Genomic DNA, 22,377 nt, shown 5'->3' with positions numbered 1-22,377 from the left:
CTTTCTATTAACAGACAATATATATATATATATATATATATATATATATATATATATATATATATATATATATATATATATGTGTATGTGTGTGTGTGTATATATATATGTTGCAGGGACCTTTGGTTAATATTTTTAGAAATGGGAAACCTTGTCATAAAGCAAAACACCTGTAACACAACATTACATCACATCGTCATTAAATTGCCAGTACTCCCTTACAGCTCCTCTTCTGCAGGGTGACAGCAGCAGCAGCAGTACCGGAGTATATGGGCTGGGTTGGCAGCACTTGAGTGTAATTCCATGTGGGAGGAGGATGGGTGGGTTTAAGAGCAGCTATCAGGTCTTTTCTTCTCACACGCTCCGTTGTGCGCACGGACTGAGGAGAAAATCAAAGAGCAGGTCCACCTCCCCATGCGATGTGCAGCAGGTCGGTGAGGGCGCAACAGTGATCTCAGATACTGTCCCCGCATTTCGATTAGATTCACGCCGTTTGGCGAGTTAACTAAGTCCGCAGCAGTTCTTAATTTTTTTTGCCGGTGTTTTCATTCACTCACTGCTCCCTCCATCTTCTCCAGCTTCAACATCTGTGAAGTGGCTGCCTCACCCGGTCGGACCGGAGGCCGTCTGGTCTCCGATCTGGTCTCAGGAGTCACCAGGGGAGACTCGACGCGTTCCGTTGGGGCCAGGCTGTGCGCCTCTCGGATCACACCGGAGCCGGCTCGGGCTCTCGCTATGGAGGTGATGGAAGGGGACGTTATGGACAAGCTGGAGGACATGTCATCGGTGTACGACTTTGACCCGATCACTGGCAACATTCCGGCCACGAAAGTGGAGATCACCGTCTCTTGCAGGTGAGCGACCGCGGAGCTGCGCGTATAAAAGTTCGGGAATCGGGAGGGCGTGCGGGGAAAGTTGTGAAAGAACCCCGCCCTTTCTTTGGGGTTTGTTTATTGGCAAACTGATGCAAATAAATAAATAAATAAAAATGCCACCTTCAGATAAATTACGATGTTGCTTATTTTGGATTCTGAGCGTGTGTAGGTGTGAGCGTGCGCGTGCGCGCACGCGTGTTTGTGTCTATTTGGGGAGGGGTGGTGGAGGTGATGGCGACTCCAATAACTCCTCACATATCAGTACGGTTTTACTTAAATAAAAGCAACATGGCTCTCTATCCAGGGCACATGGCACACTGGAGGTGAAGGTATGGGTGGGAGATTATAAGAAAAATAATTGCATGTCATTTGTGCCTAAAAAGGTGTTTTGTTGCTTATTTTCTGATCTAGTTTTTCAATAACAAAATGAAAATATTCGAAACAAAAGGTAACTGTTGTTTGTACCTGTCATGATCGTAAGAGAAACACCCAAATGCAGACAATAAAGGGAATAGCTTACAGATGTGGAGGCACAAGCAGAGCTAGGCATAAAAACAGGACATACAAATGGAGGGACAGAGTATGAGGCTGTACATCGCAAGAATCCAGCAACTGGTGGAGAACTGGTGAGTGTATATACTGAGAGAAATGTGGAGAATGACTCTAAATGCAGGTGAAATAAATAATAAGAAGGTGCTGTGGCAGAATTAACACAGGGAGACCAAGGAACAGAGATTAAGCATGAGTGGAGCTGAACAGAGATACGAAGAAACTGTCAAACCAAGGGGAAAATCTAGCAGAGATCTAATAATACCCAGTCTACAAAGAACCGAGCAGAACACGAAAACAAAGAAACCAAACACAGAGGAATGAACCAATAAGGCATCACCTTAAAGAAACAAAACAGGAAGATAAAAACAGAGATACAAGAAGAACCCAAAAATCCAAAACCGAAGGATCATGACAGTACCTGATTAAATTTCCTTCACTGTTTGCCTGTCCAATTACTGGAAATTGGATCTAGGCAAATCCTAAATTAGTCATAACACCTGAAGGAGAAGCAGAATAATGTGTATTATTCGTACAGACTAGAAGTTAAAATCTTCACTATTATTACTATTATTATGATTATTAATCAATTAATCAATAATAATGATATTATTAACAACAATAATAATAATAATAATGATGATGATAATAATTTCTTTTTTATACTTGTTTTTCAGGAAAAATTACACTATTTTTTTATGACACATCAGTAGTGTCTTTCCATCTGAAAGCCTCTTTCACACTGCAGGTGTGTACAGTTACTGACTCATTTCAGCACCAACAGACCAATACATTTCTCAACCCTTTCGCAGCTGGATTCTTTAAAAAAAAGGAACATTAAAATTTTTAAAGCTTTGCATCAAATTCACACTGTGGCCATGTCCCTGGCCTCAAACTCTCTCTCTATTCTATTCAGAAAATGTTTTTAATGGGTCTGCTACACCAGATCTATCTTCATACAGACAGCCTCTCCCCTTCATTACAGAAAGTATTTTTTAAGTTTGGGGCCACAATGCTCTTCCTGCCTTAAATTCTCCGGAGTGGGCATGCATGAACACAAACGCACGCCACACTCACACGTTTCCACTCTTTGATGCTGGGTTTTAGGTTGGTGTACCATCAGAGCTGAGTGAGTTTGAGTTATAACAAGCTGTGAGTGCATTATTGATGGGTCCTCTGACCTTCAGAGAAGCTTGCTTCAACATCTCTCGAATCAGAGTGGAAAAAGAAAAGAAAAATACGCACCCTTTCAAGAGATTTGCTGAATGAACAACGGTGATGTTCCAAGCAGAAATCTAGTACGAAATCAGTTTAAATGGAAAAAATGCCAGCTTGAGCACCAAGCAGAGCCTGACATAAATTTGGGATTTGAACCATTACAGCCTGGTAAGTCTTCCTGGCTGGGCTCACTTCATGCGCAATACGCAATTAAGCACCATCAAGGTAAATCATGAGTTTTATCCTGAAACCCCCCTGCATCTATGCAAATTTCTCCTCTGATAAGCAGCATCAGTATGTCCCTATGTTGACGTGTGTTGGAAAAATAGGTAACATAGAAGAGTGGTAAGCATTATTCCTTCTTGCAGAAAGAAGAGGAGATTGGGGAGAAACCAATAATTGCAAGAGGAGGGTTGGTGCTATTCCCTAATGCTGCACTCCCAGTGTTTCTGTAGAAAAGTGCCCATTTGAAGTGCAAAATATGTACATTTTCAATGCAAATCATATGGAAGATAAAAAGAACATGTGGCTTACAGTAATTAAGCTCATCCACTGCTCTGATGTGCTGTGGTTTGCAAAAGTAAGGCATAGAAAAATGTCTTTTAGTTTTTTCTTCTTCCTTCAAAGATATACAGTACTGCTCCAAAGTTTGGGGTTATTTAGAAATTTCGTTATAATTAATGTTTAAAAAGCACCATTTTTGCAATGAAAATAACATTAAATAATGGGAAATACATTTTAGAAATGATCAATGTGGTATTCTGTCTATGATGGATTGAGCTCAACCCTATTGAGCTGTTGTTGGAGTAGTTTGACCGTGTGGTGAGTAAGAAGTGCCCATCCTGCTAATCCAAATTGTTGGAGGGGTTTCAGGAATTATAAGGTGGCTCTTGCTGTTTACCTCAACAAACTAGCTACGTTTACATACACAATAGTAATCTGATCGGAATAAAAATGTGTCATGTAAACACGGCAATCAGAATATTGTGATCAGATTAAGCTCAATCTGAATGAAATTGTATTCCAAGTAGCTATGTTTACATGCCCCAAATTTCACAATCAGATTAAAATATTTTCGGATTAAAAAATTGGTTTGTACCGTTTATTGGGCACACAATCAGTTAATCCAATCACTGTGCAGTATATGCACCTGACTTTATTAAGACTATAACCATTCTGACATGGGCAATTATCAAATTCCCTTAAAAAATCAGAAGAAAAAGATCTTCCGTCTTTGCTAAACAAAGAATAGCAAACAACGCAGTGTATCACAAGTTTGTTTGTCTTCCGAGCGCCCTAGCTGGACTTGCACGATGTTCTAATTAAGGTTGAAAAGTAACTGAGTAAGCAACAACTTTGAGCTCCTTTATTTTTCGAACAGAAAGGTTCTAACGGGAGCCCCGACAGTTTTGTTTCCCGGCTAATTTCTGCCACTCAACGCGGAAATCCGTCACGTTTACGTAGGACTCGAGTCTGTTCACCACATTTGGAATAACTTGAGCCTGACAAGGGTTTACATGCACATTGATCGGTTTATCAATCGGCATAAACCACCCCTCTCATTCGGATTACAATTTCATTCCGATTGAGTTTAATCCGATCATCATATTCTGATTGGCCCTTTATTCCGATTACTTTTGTCCATGTAAACATAACTAATGAGATGGGTGATCTATGCCAATTGACAATCGGATCGGTATGCATGTAAATACTTGCCAGGATCAAATTATTCTGAATGTCTCAAACTGACCCCAGTGTGCATGTTCGCCTCACCTCAACGTGAGATAATTTGTACTTTGAGTGGCAGACATATGTCCAGGAGCAAAACTGATACAACCAGATACAACCTCTCAATTTGAAACATTAAAAGAGCTTAAAATTATTAATAATTCAGTAATGTTTCAACTGTAATTAGAACCTTGTGCAAGTCCAGTCTGGACGCTTGGAAGACAAACTAAGTCGTACACTACTGCTTTGTTTGCCATTTTTTGTTGCTCAGCAAAAACGGAAATATTTATTCTGTAATCCCTTTTTTTTTTTTTTTTTTTTCCTTTTTTTATCCAAGCTGCTGAAGGTGTAGGGCTGCAGTTGCTGCAAATGGAGTATTCTTTGATGAAAGCAAAGTTTAAAGGACAAAATTATGAGTACAGATCATTATTTCTAAACCTTGTCAACGTCTTGACTATATTTTCTATCAATTTGGCAATTAATTGATTAAATGTGAGCTTTCTTGGAAAAACATGACATTTTTTGGGCGACCCCATACTTTTTGAGCAGTAGTGTGTGCATATTTATATATATCAACAATAACAATAAAATAATAAAATTTCTTCATAGAGTAAATGTTTAAACAGTTTTATGGTATCTGTAACCCTATGGGATAATTTAATTCAAATTTCACATGTCTAGAGACACAAATGAAGAGGAATTTATCTTATTTTCTGCCTTGTGACGCCCCTCATCCCATACCTCCCTGGGCAAAGACCTACTGTATGTTGTTCAGATGAAGAAAATCCACAAAATACATTTGTTTCTTTAGGGACCACTTGTCTTGAGGTCTTCCATTGCTCATTTTAAGGCATAAGTGATAATTTATTGAAAAGAAAGCATTTTGTAGAAGTATTTTTTTCTCATCTCAATTTATCAAGGATTTTTTGGCTCATTGAACTGAATAGTTTCATCCCTTAACACTTAAATATGCTTGACACCAAGGTGGTGCAACACTAGCCCAAAGCAGAATTGATCCATGCTAATCTGCCTGCTTTGGTTCTTTAATGAAATTCTATAAAATTTTCCCCACTTTTGCTTAAATCATTGTGGTGAAAATATTTTCTAACTGTGGTCCAGGACTTTTTTTGTCATAAATGCTCTGGGTTTGCTTGGTGTGTGTTTGCTGACTTCTTCAGACTAAATATTATGATGAGAAAACACTGCAGGCCTACTTCTGATGAGTTCTGCATGAGGGTCATATTTGTCCAGATTTTTCTGCTCAGTGGAAATAAAGAATTCCCCCTTACAGACTTTGCTTTCTCGTTTGCTGAATGTTTAGGATGTAGAGACTTAAAATAAGTCACCTGGTGTTTCCTGGTGATTAATGTGAGTACTTCGCTCTTACAAACAAAACACATCCAAACAAATACTTGAATGTAGAAAACTTGCAAGATAGTTTATTTTAATCTCACAACTGCAATTTTTTTCAAGAAGCAGAAGAAATAGACATCTTTCTGTGACATTGAGACAACAAATAACCTTGTTGATCACCTAAATCATTTGCCCAGATGCTCCATGAGTCAGAAGCCTTTTCAGGAAAGATGTTTTTTGTGTCAGGTACTGTTTCCACTTCCTTAAAGTGAATGTTCTCTGTGATGCCCCCATCCATGATGATTGCTGTTCCTTGAGGGTAAATACCCCTTATTACAAGCTACAGCCGCGCTTTTGACAACACACTATTATCAGGACCAGTGTCAAACAGAGAGGGGTAGGTGGGCTCTTGATCGGGCAAATAGGGGGGAAATTATATGGAATTGGTTGGTCAGTCATTCAGTTTGAGAACACAAGTCAAGGGTTTGGTGGTAATAAGATGCAGATAAGGCTTTTAGAAAAAGAATGTGTACTTTGTTTTACTTTTGCTTTTGTAATTGCAAATTTACAAAAAGAAACTTTAAATATTGACTTTTGAACAACCACATTTTAAAAGTTTTCTGTTATTACCATCAGCAACTTTAATGTATTCTATTGGAATTTTACATGAATAAGGAAAATTGTATATTCCGCCCTAGCCATTTCTGTCCAATGGGAGAAACGTTTGTCAAAAATGTGTTTTTTTTTTTTTTTTTTTTTTACAAGTTATAGTTCACTTGCAATAAGTGCAATGTGAAAGCAAACTGCACCAAACGAAAAAACAAAGTAACGAAGTCCGCTTTTGTTCCTGACCAAACAAGCAGACCAAAGTACACCTTTAAACTGGTATTTATGATCCCAGAGTGCTTGCCAGTCAGTGGTCTGGTTCCCAAAGGTATAAATATGAAGACGCAAAAAAGGTACTATGTGGACAGGAGAGCAGATGTGTAATCTGTTTGCAACAAATCCACCATCCTCCATTCTGCTCCATCTAAAATCCTAGATGGAGCTGAATGGACAAATGTTCTCCAGCTTCTGCTCTGCTCACTTATGTGTGTATGTACACATTTGTATGTTGCCTTCAAAACTATTTGGGCCTCTGGGGGCAACCATCTGTTGCAGAATGCCTTCTTTCTGCTGTTTTTGATGGGCCTAATTACTCTGACCAGCTGCGTGTCGACAACCATCACCAGAGCCCAGAATCAATGAAACGTCTTCCCTGAAGGTCTAACTTGAGGAATAAGTTTCTAAGCACACAAAGTACCAGAAGCTTTTGCACAGCACTGTGGGATTAATGGGGACAAGGGAAGTTATGGGATTTGTGAGGTGTGACTCCTAACAAGGACAGAGTCAAAAGTTGCATTGAGTGAATGCAGAGCAGAGAACCAATTAAACTAATAACGGATTGTCCTTTTCCTAATTGTGACACGTAATCCATGTTCTTTATTAAAGTGAAGATAGCTCTTGAATTCTTGCATGATTTGTGGCTTCTTGTACCGTAATTACTCATTTCTTTGAGCAACTTAAATATAGGGACATGGGTTTCTTTTTGTTTGTTTTTTCCTTTGTGCAGTCAGTGCAAGTGTTGCTATAATTAGATTCCTTTTTTCCAAATGTCTGCATGACCTACATTTGCATAAATATTTCGGTTTATGAGAACCAGGCCTTTCAATTCCTAAAGCTTTCCTCGAAGATCTTAAATAGATTTAAAAGCATATCCTACAGTTTAGGACAGCCAAAGAGGGGGTTCCCCTCATTGCACATCATAGCTCAGACCTTAGCTCTTTCACATGGCTTGTCTTTGTGTTTGAGCTCCTCTCCTGCAAATAGGCTACATACCGCTCCAAAGAAATTAATTAGTTGTACAAACAAAACCTTTTAAAAAGATGGGTTTGCACATCGCAACATAATTATCCTGGACATGACAAGAGACCACCACTACCACTTAGAGCTTGGTGGGACTCTTTCACCCTGCACAGCTCTCAAACACTCATAACCTCGTTTTATTTTCTGGCACAATAAGCTGGGCACTCGGCCGAGTGTCACACAGTCCAACTTCTCTGGGGTGTGAGATAGAGGTACGGATGGAGAAAGAATGGGGAGATGTCAGATGAGACTGAGATGACAAATTGATGGTGGCGACACCCCAAATTGCTCTATACTAGGAGAACAGGAAATTCAATTCCTTATGGTCAGTAAAAAGAAGAGATTTAGAAATGAAACTTATGAAAATTGCAAGTAAAATGGCAGGAAAAGCCAAATATATAACAGGAAGATAGAATGTCAATTGTTACCAGTATAACAAGAGGATCATGTTGGGGTTACATGTATGGTTACTGTATGGTGTCTTGGAAAAGTAACATTTCCACATCTCGAAACTCAACTGAAATTTCATTGGGAATTTATTTGGAATACCAAAATAAGCTGTGCAAGATTGTAAAGTGGTAGAAAAAGGATACAATCGTTTTTAAAATTGGTTTGATCATGTACAGGGTAAATGTGAATCAAACAACTTTGTGAACTAAACTGTGATGTAGAGCTAATCAGCACAGCTAAAAGGGCAGGCCACGCATTTGTATTCAGCTCCATTCGCTCTGATACCTTTACATAAAACTGTCCCCCAACAACTGCCTTGGGTAGCCACCTAGTTGGCCAGCAGAATCAACCTCTGTGTAATTCATTAGAATAAATACAGCTGTTCCGTGAAGATCTCATAGATTTGTCTCATTACTCTATGGAACAAAAAGCATCATGAAGCGTTAGTAGTAGCATTCTTTGAGTATGTAGTCAAGTAGAACCAAGGGTCAGATTAGGCTGGAAGGTGCACAGCAGTTGCAGCTACTTGTCTCTGTGCTGTCCTGTCTTCTGCGATGCAGGGAGACCGCTTCATTGATGTAATTAGAGACAGACTTGTCTCTTCCTCTAGAATCTATGCTCAGATTCTACAGGATTGGGACCATAAGCAGTTTTCGGCCCTAATCATTACCGGATACACAAGCGGTGATCTTAAAGATTTTCTAGGCTTCTTCTTAGAAGGTTCAAAGACTTTCACTTGGCCAGCAAGTTTTAAGATGTTCACGCGTGAATAAGCGCTCACTTACAAGGTGAGCTGTCAGGATCGAAAAAGAGCAACTTTAAAGATATCATGTCAGCAGAATTTCCGACACTACTATGAATGCTTGGAGATGTAGTTGGATCAATCCTTTCTTTTCAGGTTGCTTGGCCCAGCAGTTGGGATATAATATTCCATGGTCTGAATATCTCACATAGCAATGCTCAGTCCGTGTGTAACAGAACCATCAAGACCAAAACTAATTAGCCAGTAAGGAGAGCTGGCTGACTGTGAAACCCTCACCCACACTTCAAAAATTAAAGAAATGAATAATAATAATAATAATAATAATAATAATAATAATAATAATAATAATAATAATAATAATAATAAATCCCCATGTAGTCATAGCTTTTCTTGCTCTGGACTGACCGTGATTCCTTTCATATTGCTGTGTATCTTGATTCAATCCAGTTCATTAAAACTAATTATATTGAAATTCAATTCCAATCCACTTTAGTCTGTTAGTGTGTATAAAGTGCTAATCTGCTAAAATACTAACCAAGGAAATAAACAGACTACTGCAAATCCTCACTTTGATGAAATACCCCATCGCGAGAAGGCGCTGAACATTATCTGTCATTAAAAACCGCGAACCAATTAGTAATCTTTTATCTCTAATATTGAACATGGTTTCGTCTTCCAGAAGCTACACTGGGAGCACTGTTCCACACAATCCTCTCGGCTCTTTTTCTGCACCATCGCAGTTCAAGAAGTCAGTCCGAGGTTCAAATATGATCGTTATTTTGGGATCGCTAGGAAGCTAATTAAGTTACAACATGTGGATCAAGAAGGATGAGAAACATATAAGTTTTAACCGTTTTAAGCAGGTTTTTACTGAGAAAAGCAGCCCCAATGAACCACCTGACGATCTGAGGTCTTTTGCAGCTTTAGGGAATAATTATATATAAACTCAAACTGTTCTCCACTTGCAGACACAGCTTGCTTTACTGAAATTTAGTACAGCTTAGGATATCACCACCCTCTAGTTTATGCATGCAATATACTCTTTTTATTTGTGTGGCACACCCACACAGTTAAAAAAAATGTATTTCCTTAGTGCTTAAGCTTCTGTAAATATGATTAATACAAAATGGCTTCAACGGCGATACACTCGGCTCCCTGACTGGAACCTCGACAAACTCGGCCTTTTGGGGCCAAACGTTGCAACTCGCAGCCTTAGATTTTCACATCCGCCGTTTCATCTTTCGCGGTTCACTTGGTTGCTTACGGTTCCTCGACAGCAACATGCTTCCTTTGGGAGTTGAATGAAAACGCTGTAAGCTAGAAACGGTGCATGTTAAGAGGAGGGTGTCAGAGTTGTTCTTTTTGTTGTTTTGGCTTTTTTCATTCCTGCCTACGAGACCACACTGAACTGCAGCCGGCATAAAACGTTTGCATACGGGAGAAAATTCAGATAGCACCGAGGTGCTTTTCTTTCAACCCAACCAAACATATTTTCAAATTTTCAGATTTTCCACACTCGTTCGCTAACAAAGCGACTGAGTGTGTTATAGACTGTGAACACTATTTGTCAACATTTGCCATCTGTCACAGTTCGGTACATTCTTTTTTTCCCTTTTCAACTGCTGTCTGAACTCTAATTGACAGACTGTGACTAATGCTTTCACTAAATCAATAACATGGACTGTGGGCATGTTGGAGAGATAAAGCGAGCTCTTTTTAAGAGCTTGCATCCACGATTTAATTGCCAAAGTTGCCTTTACTTGCATGTTTATGTTAACAATACATAAAATATCCTGATCTCTGCCATGAAATGCAAAACTTGATTTGATTAATAATACATATATAAAAGATGAATTTTAACCTGTCATCCAGTACCAAATAATTCCCTCCAACCCGGACATAACCGCTGTTCTGTGTGTCAGAGCTCTCACATCAGCAGCTATAATCAGCTGTGTCAGCTGAGAATAAAAATGTCTAATTTCTGCAGCCATCAAATTCCTCCAGCCTGCATCCTTGTATCGTGCTCATATCTTGCAGCCCCTGTCCCTGAGTGAGAGAATCTCCTCGAATGCAAACAAGGCCTGGTGAGCCAGTGGATGACACCCCTGAACATAAGCGATGTCAATTCCAGTGGAAGGAGGCTAACACTCGTTGGAAGTGTTAATGATGGTTCACTGTCATGCCGGCTTTAGTGGCTGAGAGACTGAGACGAGGCTTTGATCTGGGCTCTCAGGCTGACAGGGCTCGCAGGGGTATCTGGCGAGAACAGAGAAGTCATGGGCGGACAAAGTCAGATTTATCGGGGAAGGGCTGGAGCATTGCCGAAACACCATCTGTCCCTAGGACTCAAGGAGAGTTTGACCAGCAAACATGTATACACGAGGATAACTGCCACCCCAAATTCAGGGTTTTTTTTTGGGGGGGGGGGGGGGGGGGGGTCGGAGAGGATCATGCCACATCTACTTGGTGTTCAGAGTCACAGAAAATAAGCAAAAGCTTTCATGTGAGTCGTTTCTAAAATAGTTAGATTATTTTATTGAAGTCAGTACACTGATATTTTCGTATTAAAAATTCTCAGTTATCTGGGTCATCGCAACAGGAAGCAGGCTTAAATTAATTTAAACATCTGACTTACAATGCGCCTAGGAGGATGGGCCTCCATGTCCTTTAAAAGAAGAGCAGCACACCAACAGCAGGTTGCTCAAGTACGAACCACCACATTTGACAGACTCGTGGTTAGATGTCGAAACGTTTTCAGAAAGAATTGAATGAAAGTCCGGTTGCGTCAGTTTTAAAGTGGAGACAAATAATTGCTAATGCTGTTAAAAATGATCTTAAATTATTATTTAATTTGTTCATTGCTACACAGTGGAACAGTTCTTAGCAATGTGGCATTGCACAAGAACATCCTAGGTTTAAACCCTGGCCATGGCCTTTCTGCATGGAGCTCGGTGACAACCAGATAAACACCTGCAACCTGACAATGCTTGGCTGGACAGACTTGACTTTGACAAGAAATATTTTGGCATTTTAATGTCACAACATCTTGTGGCACTTTTTACACCCTTTATTTGATGTGCAGCTGAAATAGTGAACTTTTTACATAGAAGATTCATATATCCATTCATTTATTCATTCATTTATTGATTTATTCATTCATCCCTAGATTTTTTGAAGCTATAGAATAATGCTTTGTAAACAGGAAATCCTGGTATCCATCGCTACATTTTCTTCTTGTCTGGTTGATATACTAATTTAAATGTTTTACTTCAGCTACCTTAAATGTTGGGAATTACCTGAGAAAAGATTTACAAAACAATATCGAAGCTTTTCAGAATAGTGTAAAGGAATAGTAATCTGACTGTATGTAAGGCAGTAATTAAAACAGAAATTATTTTGGCATTTGGCAAATAGAAATAAACCCCTAACTGACCTCAAACAGGTTGGGGAATGTCAGTCTGATTAGGTGTCATAGAGGAAAAGCATGTAATGTATCATTTTCATGCAGTTTATGTAAACTTGTCTCAACTGTATACACTTTGGTTCAGTTTTTAATAAAATCGACATTATCAAGTCACACTTGCATTTGGCTCCTATTGAACACTTACTAGTTTTACTATGAGATAAGTCACTGGAGTAATCTATAAGCAGATGGACTGCATAATATTTGACCTGGAACTCATTTGTTATCTCAGTTCTCTAATAAGCATTGTATAAACGTTACCCCTGAATATACTGTTTGTGTTTATATCATCGGCATCTCGCGATTGTTGTACTTCTGGTTAGTTACATCTCTTTGTTTTTTATCTATTGTTGCTCTTAACAAATTAGACAAGGCTATAAAGCACCATTCGGACTCTTCAAACAGTGGTCATTGAAAGGAAAACAAAGCAGGTTGTTGAGCAAGCAGGTGAAGGATGCCTGGTGTAATCATATAGAGGCCAGATCCGACAGCTTCTTGTAATAAATTAGCGTTTATCCAAAAAATGCTGACGGGATTCACTCCCTACCAGCATAATGAGCTGAACCTCCGTCATTAATAGCATTGTTGTCATTAAATAGCCAAAACAGAAAGGCTTTCAGTGAATTTTTTTTTTTTTTGTTGGAAAATGTTAACATGAGTGCTTGTTTACAACAGCGAAGAAGAGGGTCACAGAATGAGTCATAAATGCAACTAAAAAAAAATTAAATAAACCAGCTCAGCTACAGACGTGGAGTCCCCTCAACGTTCCAGTCCAATAAATCACTTTGACAACGTCTGATATGCACCAAAAGTTCTTAGCAGAAGCATCGTAAAGTTTTAAAATCATATATACCTGCCAAAGGGGGGAATTTGCAGATAAAACATGGAAAAATGGAAAGTGGCAAACTTCTCTGCCTTCAAGATCCCGATAAAAAAAAGACACTTGCATGAAGAGTCATTCACCTGTGTGAATTGCACCCATTGTGCTCACCAGGAGCATCTGTTGACGACGTATGCGATGGACTAATGGGAGCTTAATAGCTCTGTCAGAGCTTTTGAGGAAGGTGAGTCACAGCTGTGGACAGCTTCCACTCCTGTGCAATCAGACAAATAGAGCTCCTTTTTTTTTTTCCTTTTTTCTTTTTGGCTTGGACCAAATGAGCACCAGTGGTTCATTTTAATTCCTTACAATGAACTAATTTGACTTTTAGTAATCTACAGTCATGAACAGAGGATATGAACTCCCTGCCATTGGTGGATCTTCCTCCAAATTTCTCTACACATGCTGCAGTGAATCTCAAAGCCATTCCAGTCCACATTCCAATAGTAGCCTCCATTTGTCTAAACAACCTTCCTAAACCACCATGGTAAATTTAATCTTATAATTAGAAATAATATGTGACAGACATGCTTCAGCTAGTTAGTTTCATGCCAGTTCTGGTCTGTATAGTATTAGTTTGCAGGAACCGAGAGTCCTACAGGTATCTATCTATGCCACCTTATTGCTAAACATTTAAATCCAGTGTAGCCAGACTGTATTTAATCACTTATGGTAAAAGCATGAAGGCATTCACACAATAAAGTACAATGCATTGCAAAGTAAAAGAGCTTTGGCGTTTGACTCTGCAGCAGATTTGTTAAAGTAGGACGCCATGCGCTCTGTGACAGCCGTCAGTAAAAACATTATGGTAAAAACATTTCAGCTTGTGATCCCTTGACGCCCAAAACCTTAGATTGCAGTTTGCCATTTCTTCTTAAAATCCACGTTTCATGATTGCAACTGAGAAATGAATGTGAATATTCATTTATTTCTCATTATTTCAGTTTGGTCAATGCTTGTTGAGTGAGCATCTTGTAGTGAAGGAGGCGTTATTGAGTTTACTCCTCAGAGTAGATATGAAATTGCTTGTCCATTTCCAGCCCATAGACCCATTTCAGCTCCGCCTGCGCTCCCTTCAGTGCAGAAAGGGGTGATTGTTCGAGACGGTCATGTGTGGTTATGACAAAGCTGGGGATGTGTGAAAGTGTGGGGGCGAGATTGCTGGATTTGATTATGGAGCAACCACTTGCCCTAAGGGGAACAATGTGATGAATAAGAAAAAAACAAAAAGGTCTGTTATTGAGCTTGATGGGGAATATCTTGTTTCCCCGGCTGCTTTTATAGCAACTTGATTGCATCTTCAAGTGGTTTTGGACGAATTTTGTTCTATTGTGTCTGCAAACATAACTGTACATCCACATTTCTTTTGACTTTCAGCACAGGTAAGGCAAATAACGCTGCATGCCTTTTTTCTTCAGTGTTGCCATGACAGATACTTCTCTAAAGATTTCCAGGATTCATATGTAGTAAATTGTACCATGTAAGACTCGATTAGTTTACTTTTTAAAATCTGAAATGGTAGCTATTAGTCTTGTTCACATTGACTTAAAGATATGTGCAATACAGTGGATAGATCATTTTCTCTGCACATTCATTGTTCACATAAACGTAAATTCTGAATTTCTTTAAAGCTACAAATAGAATTACATTGTACTAAAAGTTTATGTGCAACTATTTTTATTTTTTAACCACAATTTGTCTACAAATAATGATGTACACCACTTTGTACGTTTCACCCATGCATTATCAACAACCGTTTTCACTGTGTTAGCTGCCACTGAAATTTGAACTGAGTCAAAAAGGAATTAATTAATGAGGATTGAGTTGTTTCAGTAAATGAATCGGCCTATTATTCAAAAGGAATTAGGGAGACGGACAGAACATATTGTCAATCTCAAATAAGCTCCTTCTCCTGCCGCAGAGTTATTGTAAAAGGTTATTGCGCTGGGCTGGAAGTATCTCCTTTATTGGTACTTATTACAGTGCGGCTAAAGAAGCCTGAGACTGAAGGTCTGCAGCGGTTTAATCAAAGCGGTCCATTATGGAACAGCTCGAGCAACATCCATCTTCCCAACATTACTTTTAGTGGATTCCAAATTCATGTTTGGGTCATTGCCTCTAATGCTATCGCTCCAATGGATTATTACTAAGGAAGTGGGAACACAGACTTATGATATGCAACCAGTTCGGGTCATCGGCTTGTTCAGGATTCCATCAGCATGACCTCTCTTCTCCCCGAAGCAAGTCCTCTATTTCATCCCTGACCAGGCAAACCTAGTGTAGAAAGGACAAGGAAACTGTTTAGAGCAGTATCATTTTATTTCTATAAATCCTATGTTGTATTTTCTTTGGAGGAGGCATTCTCAAAGTGTTGGAAAGGTGTTAGTGTGACAGAGAAAAAGGTGAAAGAAATTGCGGTGTGTGCACTCATGTAACTTTGCAAAAGGTTGGCACGATTATACTCCTAAGGTTGATAGACGTAATTTAACATCTGTACAATCTCTGAAACACTAACTACATTAACATGGACAAAAGTATATTGTGATCAAACTAAGCTCAATCGGAGTGAAATTGTTTTCCGAATGAGAGTGGTGGCTTTGTTTACTACTTTTATTGTTCAGTACAGACGGACATTCTTCTTCTTCTGTGTTTTTGTTTAAGGAAATTTGACCAATGCAGATGTCAGAGCAGTTCTATTCTTAATTAAGCCAGGTACATATAAACACATTATGGTCTGATTAATTGATTGTGCAAACATATAAACAGTACAATCACATTATTTTTTAATCTGAATACATTTTAATCCAATCGTGAAATTCTGTGCATGTAAACATGGCTACTGTTTCTGCTCCTCGGAGTAACATTTCTTGGATTTCACAATGTGTTGCTAACAAAAAAAAAGCTTTCCACCTAAACTCTTGCCTCTCTCTGTGTTGACTTTGTCTGCCTTTACACTCTGAAAGCCTGACTGAGAGACATTAGAGTTTGCAATACTTCCCTGCTGTCCCGTTGGAATCCATAGAACTGCAAATCCAATATTCCCACTGTGTAATTTTTTTCAGCACTCATTTGTTTCATTTTAGAGGGACTTTACACTGACCTGTGGTGATGGAAATGGTTCTAAAGAAAGGTGGGGTTTAGGTGAGGGTCTCGTTTTGGGGATGAAAGGACAGGTTTTAATCACAATGTCGAGCTGCTTGACTGCATGCTGGTTGTGCACCAATACTGTAGATGTGACTTGCACAGCTTGTCTTATAAGTGCTATTTGATCTCTCACATCTGAAGGAATACTATTTTATTGAAATCTTCTGTACTACAGAAACACAATTTTATATCTTTGTACAGCTAAAAGCAGGAACCAGATTTGTACATTTACTGAATAGAAAGACAACTTTTTTTTCACATTCTCTGACAATAAATCAGAAAAAAATAATTTTCCTTTTTTGGTCAGTTAGAATAACCAATCTTATTTTTTTATTGTTAAATGCAAGAATAATGAAAGAGGTTTTATATTTATATGTAAGTTGGCATTCAGGTACAGCTCATACATTTTAGAAATTGTGAAAAAGTTCACTGTTTTTGGTCGCTCATTTCAGAAAGTGAAAGTCAAATTATATATAAATCCATTTAACAAAGTTAGAATATTTCTAGCCTTTTTTCTTGTAATTTTCTCTTTTTTCTTGTAATAGCATACAGATAATGAAACCCCCTATTCAACATCTCAGAAAACTCAACTATAGTATATAAGACCGATGAAATAAGTATATTTTAAACAGAAATGTCAGGCTTCTGAATGGTATGTTCGGTTCTATGGACTCAGAACTTGGTTGGGGCCGCATTTGCAAGAATTACTGCATCAATGCAGTGGCATGGAGGCAGTTGACAGATGGCACTGCTGAGTTGTGTCAGGTTTCTTTGATAGTGGACTTTAAGTCATCTGCCTTGTTGGACGTGGTGTTTCTCATCTTACTCCTTATAATCCTCAATAGATTCTCTATGGGGTTCAGGTCAGGTGAGTTCGCTGGTCAATCAAGCACAAACTCACCTCATTATCATTAAACCAGGTTTTGGTACGTTTGGCAGCATAGGCAGGTGCCAAGTCCTGCTGGAAAATCAGACCAGCATCTCCAAACAGTTTGTCAGAAGAAAGAACCAGAAAGTAATCCAAAAGATGCTAGACTTGAGAAAGCAGTGTACCAGCAAAATTACGTGACAAGACACCTCAAACCCTCACTGACTTTAAAAATGTCACAGTGGACTTCTAGCAGCATGGATTCTATTCCTCCCCACTCTTCCTTCAGACTCTGGGACCCAGGTTACCAAATTAAATGCAAACTTCAGTTTTATCTAAAAAGAGGACTTTGGACCACTAAACAACAAGCCAGTTATTTTTTTTCTCCTTAGCCCAGGTTAGACACTTGTAGCCAATGTGTGGGATTTTTCTATGGATATTGGCTGTTGATGTGATGAATCCAGCCTTAGTCAACTCCCTGTGAAGCTCTCCCAAGTTCTTGAATGGATTTTACTTGACAACCCTCTCAAGACTGTTGTTATCCCTATTCCTGGTGTACCTTTTTCGGTCACACTTTTTCCTTCCACTAAACTTTCTAGGAGTATGCTTGGATGCTTGGAGGGTGTCAATGACTGTAATCTGGACATCTCTCCAGTCAACAGTCTTCCCCATGATTGTGTAGCCTATTTACTGAGACTGAAACACCATTTGGAGGTACAGGAAACCTTTGTGGGTATTTTGTGTTAATTAGCTGATTAGGGTGTGACACCATTGGTGTGCAATATTTAACTCTTTCCACAATATTGTAATTTTCAAAGCAATGAATTTTGGGATTTCATCATCTTTAAACCCATCCATCCATCCATTTTCCGAACCGCTTTATCCCTCATGGGGTCGCGGGGGGTGCTGGTGCCTATCTCCAGCGTTCACTGGGCGAGAGATCTTTAAACCATCATAATCCAAATGTAAAGAAATAAAGGCTTGGACCATTTCTCTCATGTAATAAAGCTAAAATAATTGTTTAACTTTCTGTAATATTGAACCTTTTCTCTATATTCCAGTTTGAGATGTATCTGTAGCATGTGGTAGAATTGCCTTTGAAACTTTATGACTTGGGTCAAATATTCCAGGTTTTCTTTCACAAACTTCTTGCAGTAGTTGGTTTTCATTTTGCTCCATTGTTCCTGACAGACATAGTGTAACTGAATCAAATTTGTAGGCTGCCTTTTTTAAACAAAACTTTCCTGCTCATGTAACAAATATAATATTGTACCTGAGATCTGGGAAAGGGGCATGGCCACTCCAAAACATATATTTTGTTGACTGCCACTTTGTGAATAATTTGACATTTTCATTCACGTAGACGTAAACTGCAGTCATCCTAAACATTACTGAGGTAACTGTGGAATAGTAAGTATTAAAAAGGCCACCTAATAAAAGTTTTATCATAGCCTCTGATTTGATTTGTTAAAGTTATAGAATCAGACAGACAAATATATAAGGTTATGTGCAAATTCTGGCATTTTAAAGAATACAATAAAAATTAATAATCAAATAAATTATATCATTATAAAATAACAAATTCCATCAAAAACACATTTCTAAATTTAGTTATTTATTTTTTTTTTACAACATAATAATCTCTTTTGACACAATACATATTATAGGTAATGTATATATCTGGGGCAAAGCACCTCCACTGAAAATACTTACTCGTTTCTGTCCATCCACCTGACCTCCAAATGACAAAACAGGCTCAGTAGATAGAAAATATGGGGAACAAAAAAGCTTCTGCACATACATTATGTTCCACTTTCACATAAACTGTGTAGGTTTGTACCTGAAGCATTTCTGGTTAAAAGATCCTTGTTTTTCATTCAGTGAAATAACTAGAGGTAGGTAAAGTAGCCAGAGACTTAACTCAAGTAAACATGTCGTTATGTCAAAATAATATGACTCAAGAAGAAACAAAAAGTAGAACAATGTTTATTAATTTGTCAGGACATTTTGGGTCTGATCAACAGTTTTTGAGCTTAATGTGTGTCAGACACATCATCTGATCTACACTGGAAGAAAACCTGATTTGTTTTTCCCATAATAATTTTTTTTTTGGGTTGCCCTGGAGGAAATAGGACGGTCGGATCAGTTGTAGAATGAATTCAGCATCGTCAGCGCATGCAAACATGCATAGCGGCGCGATTAAGAAAGCAGTGACAGGCTCACCTCAACTGTGCCGGGCGCAACTGTAAACAACTCTGTTGGCATAGTTACTTGTTTCTTGAGATATTTTTGAAATGAGCAGAAATTACTTTAGCAAAGCAACATGCATCTGGCACAACTTTAAATTTGTCCAATTCCTCAAAATATTATAACACCTTGTAAATATTTGTACATTCGCGTGTAAACATTAGCATTTAGATTAAAGTATCTTGGCGCAGAGGTGCAGCCTCGCAGATACACGGGAATTAATGCGGTCTCTCACTCTGGATGTTATTCATGACGAGAGAATGATCCACGTTTTACTTTTGGTGTAGCTAGAGGAGCTCATTAGCCCAGAGAGAAGGTCCCAAAGGCAAACAGAGGTGGAAAGCTGACATAAAAATGTTCTCTCTGCCGTGACCCAATTCTCTAGTATAATTATGCAGTTCATAATGAATAAGTGTGATGAAGACTCAAAAATTCATACCTCAGGATATTGTGTTTAAAGTTAGAGTTACTTTTCGTTTTCTCATCGCATTTCACTTTCACTGATTCATTTCAAGAGCGAAATTGTAAAGGCAGAAAGTTGTACATCTCAAAGTTTGAAATTGTCGAATTGGTTAGAAGGTTTAAACGCTGTTGCCTGATTTGCAAATGAAATGCAAGCGGGTACCTGTGGTGCTTTTTCTTCTTCTAATTACTTGTTTTTTGTTAAAGATAACTATCAAATTTTCCAGCTCACAGAAAAGAAAAAAAAATCTCATATGCAACAATTCATAAATATTCCATGAATCTCATTTTGTCAGGGTCCTAACCTTTCAGTATGAGCTCCTGCTTGTTAGGAATTTTCTGATGATCCCGATCTTCCCTGGCAGGTTGCAGGCTCCTAATGTGTATCTGGCTTGCAGGGCGGGAGGCTCCCTGGAGGAGATCTCGGTCTGAATAATTCAGCAGCTGGTGGGAAAAACGATCCTGCTTGGTTCTGTCATCGATCTGACACTAAAGCAATGCCACTGCAATAATTTCACTTAGATGATAATTGGGAATTTGGGGGGCTACAAACTGGACTTTATTTATGAGCTGGTTCTGGTTTTAGCCTTTTTTATTTGTCTAAGGTGAACAAGAAATAATAATAACATGTGGAGAAAATATGTTCTTAGTTGTTTGAAAACTTTACAATAAGCTGTTTATATATATATATATATATTTCTGTTCTATACAGAGATATTTTTTTATTCAATTTTGCAATTAGGACAACAATAAGACAGTAAAGTAATAACAGAGAAAACATTATGAGACAAATAATATGTGTGAAAAAGAGACAGTGAAATGTGTTGGGACAACTCATCTTACTTTAATAAGAGTGTGCTCCATATGCTTAAGCCACTGCTTCATTCCTTTGCTCATAAAGATATTACTGTCATTCTTCCACCCCCACAGCTCCCTATATTGCTCATATTACACATTTCCTTAACTCTCCATCTGTTCACCCCACTCTTCTCTTGTTTTCTGTTCTCAAGTCCCCCTCCAGTGTCCTCTCTTTTTCCTCTTAACTTTTTCTACATCAACCCCTTGCTTTTGCATCTCAGCCATTCAATCTATTTGTTCCGCCTCCATTTTCATTCAACATATCAAACATAAGCCTTTATACCCAATGTCCTTGAGGCAAAATATCCACCTTGTATGTGTTTGTTATATTTTTTATTGCTGGGGCGATTTCTTATTTTTACCCAAACACTTTCTGATTTGGGTTTAAACCTGGGGTTTATGAAATATAACAAAATCTTTCTCTACATTAACACTCAATGGCCACTTGCCATTGCTAGACATCCTTAGTTTTTTATGGCATCAATTCGACAAGGTGTCCAAAACATTCTTGGCAGATTTTTGGTGCAGCCATGATGTTAATCCAAAATTGCTTTCTGGGTTGAGATCTGGTGACCACAGAGACTATGTTGGTCCAGTGAGCTCTTTGACAATGACAAGAAATCAGTTTGAGATTACTTAAGATTTGTGCCATGGTGCATTATCCTGCTTGAAGTTACTAATAAGATGATGGGTACACTTAGGTCATAAGGGGAAACAAATAGTCAGCCTTAACTGGTCATGAAGGGCTCATTAGGGTAGATTTGGGATTTGTATTGCCATTTATTTTTGTGTTATCTGCTTTTTATATTGATGTGTTTTGTATTGGTTTGAAAAGTGTGAAAAGTTGCTATTTAAACAAACTTATTTCATAACCTACTTTCCTACTTGTGACGGTTTAGCATGTTGTACATCCAGTGATGGTATTCAACATGCCTTGGTTGTAGTGAGTGGTTATTTGAGATACTGACAACTTTCTATCTTCTGCCCATTTTCCCCTGACCCCCGACATTGACTAATGTAGTGTTGTTCACAGAGCTGCTGTTTGCTATTTTTATTTTATTAGACCATTCTCTGTAAAACTTAAAGAGGGTTAGGTATGAAACCCAGTAGAACAGCAGTTTCTGAAATATTAAGACCACCTCTTTCTGGCAGCAACAACCAAGCCTTGTTCAAATTCATTTAGTCTCAACCTTGTCCATTCTGTTGCCCAGTTTGGATTTCAGCAAGTTGTCTTAAGTACGTAGATGCATTTAATTGATATGTTTGATTGGCTCATGTATTACTTCTGTTAATCAACAACAGGAAGACCCATCAAAGCAACCGGTGAGAATATTTATAAATATAACTGTTCTGACTTTGCATATATAGTGCCATCAAAAAAAGTCTTCGCCTGCTTACAGGTTTCTTCAGTTTTTGCTTTTTTGTTACACTTCCATTCATCCATCCATCCATCCATTTTCCAACACTTTAAAATCAGCTTCTCCTACGACTAGCTCTAACTCAATATCAGGTGGTTATCAATTGACCACAAACTCACTGGGCTGGAGACGGCCAGCCAGACCATTCACATCGAACTTCCACAGCTGACTGCTCAGGTAGCTCACCTCATACATT

The 22,377-nt window shown here is 38.5% G+C and overlaps 1 protein-coding gene across 2 annotated transcripts in view; it reads left to right on the top strand.

Moving 5' to 3' along the window:
- The first annotated feature begins 284 nt into the window (after positions 1-284).
- Positions 285-22,377, top strand: part of cpne5b (copine Vb) — a 172,922-nt gene continuing 150,829 nt past the window's right edge. The window contains exons 1-2 of one of the 2 annotated variants that reach the window (XM_036151206.1): positions 285-430; positions 579-854. In XM_036151206.1, coding sequence (XP_036007099.1) covers positions 420-430; positions 579-854 — 287 coding nt within the window. In that variant the 5' untranslated portion in view covers positions 285-419. The remainder of the gene's footprint in view (positions 431-578; positions 855-22,377) is intronic. The other variant, XM_036151207.1, reaches the window with a different exon arrangement.

Source organism: Fundulus heteroclitus, chromosome 20, assembly GCF_011125445.2.
Source record: "Fundulus heteroclitus isolate FHET01 chromosome 20, MU-UCD_Fhet_4.1, whole genome shotgun sequence".
Lineage (NCBI taxonomy): Eukaryota > Metazoa > Chordata > Actinopteri > Cyprinodontiformes > Fundulidae > Fundulus > Fundulus heteroclitus.
The sequence above is the reverse complement of the archived record's forward strand: the minus strand, read 5'-3'. Positions and strand labels throughout refer to the sequence as shown.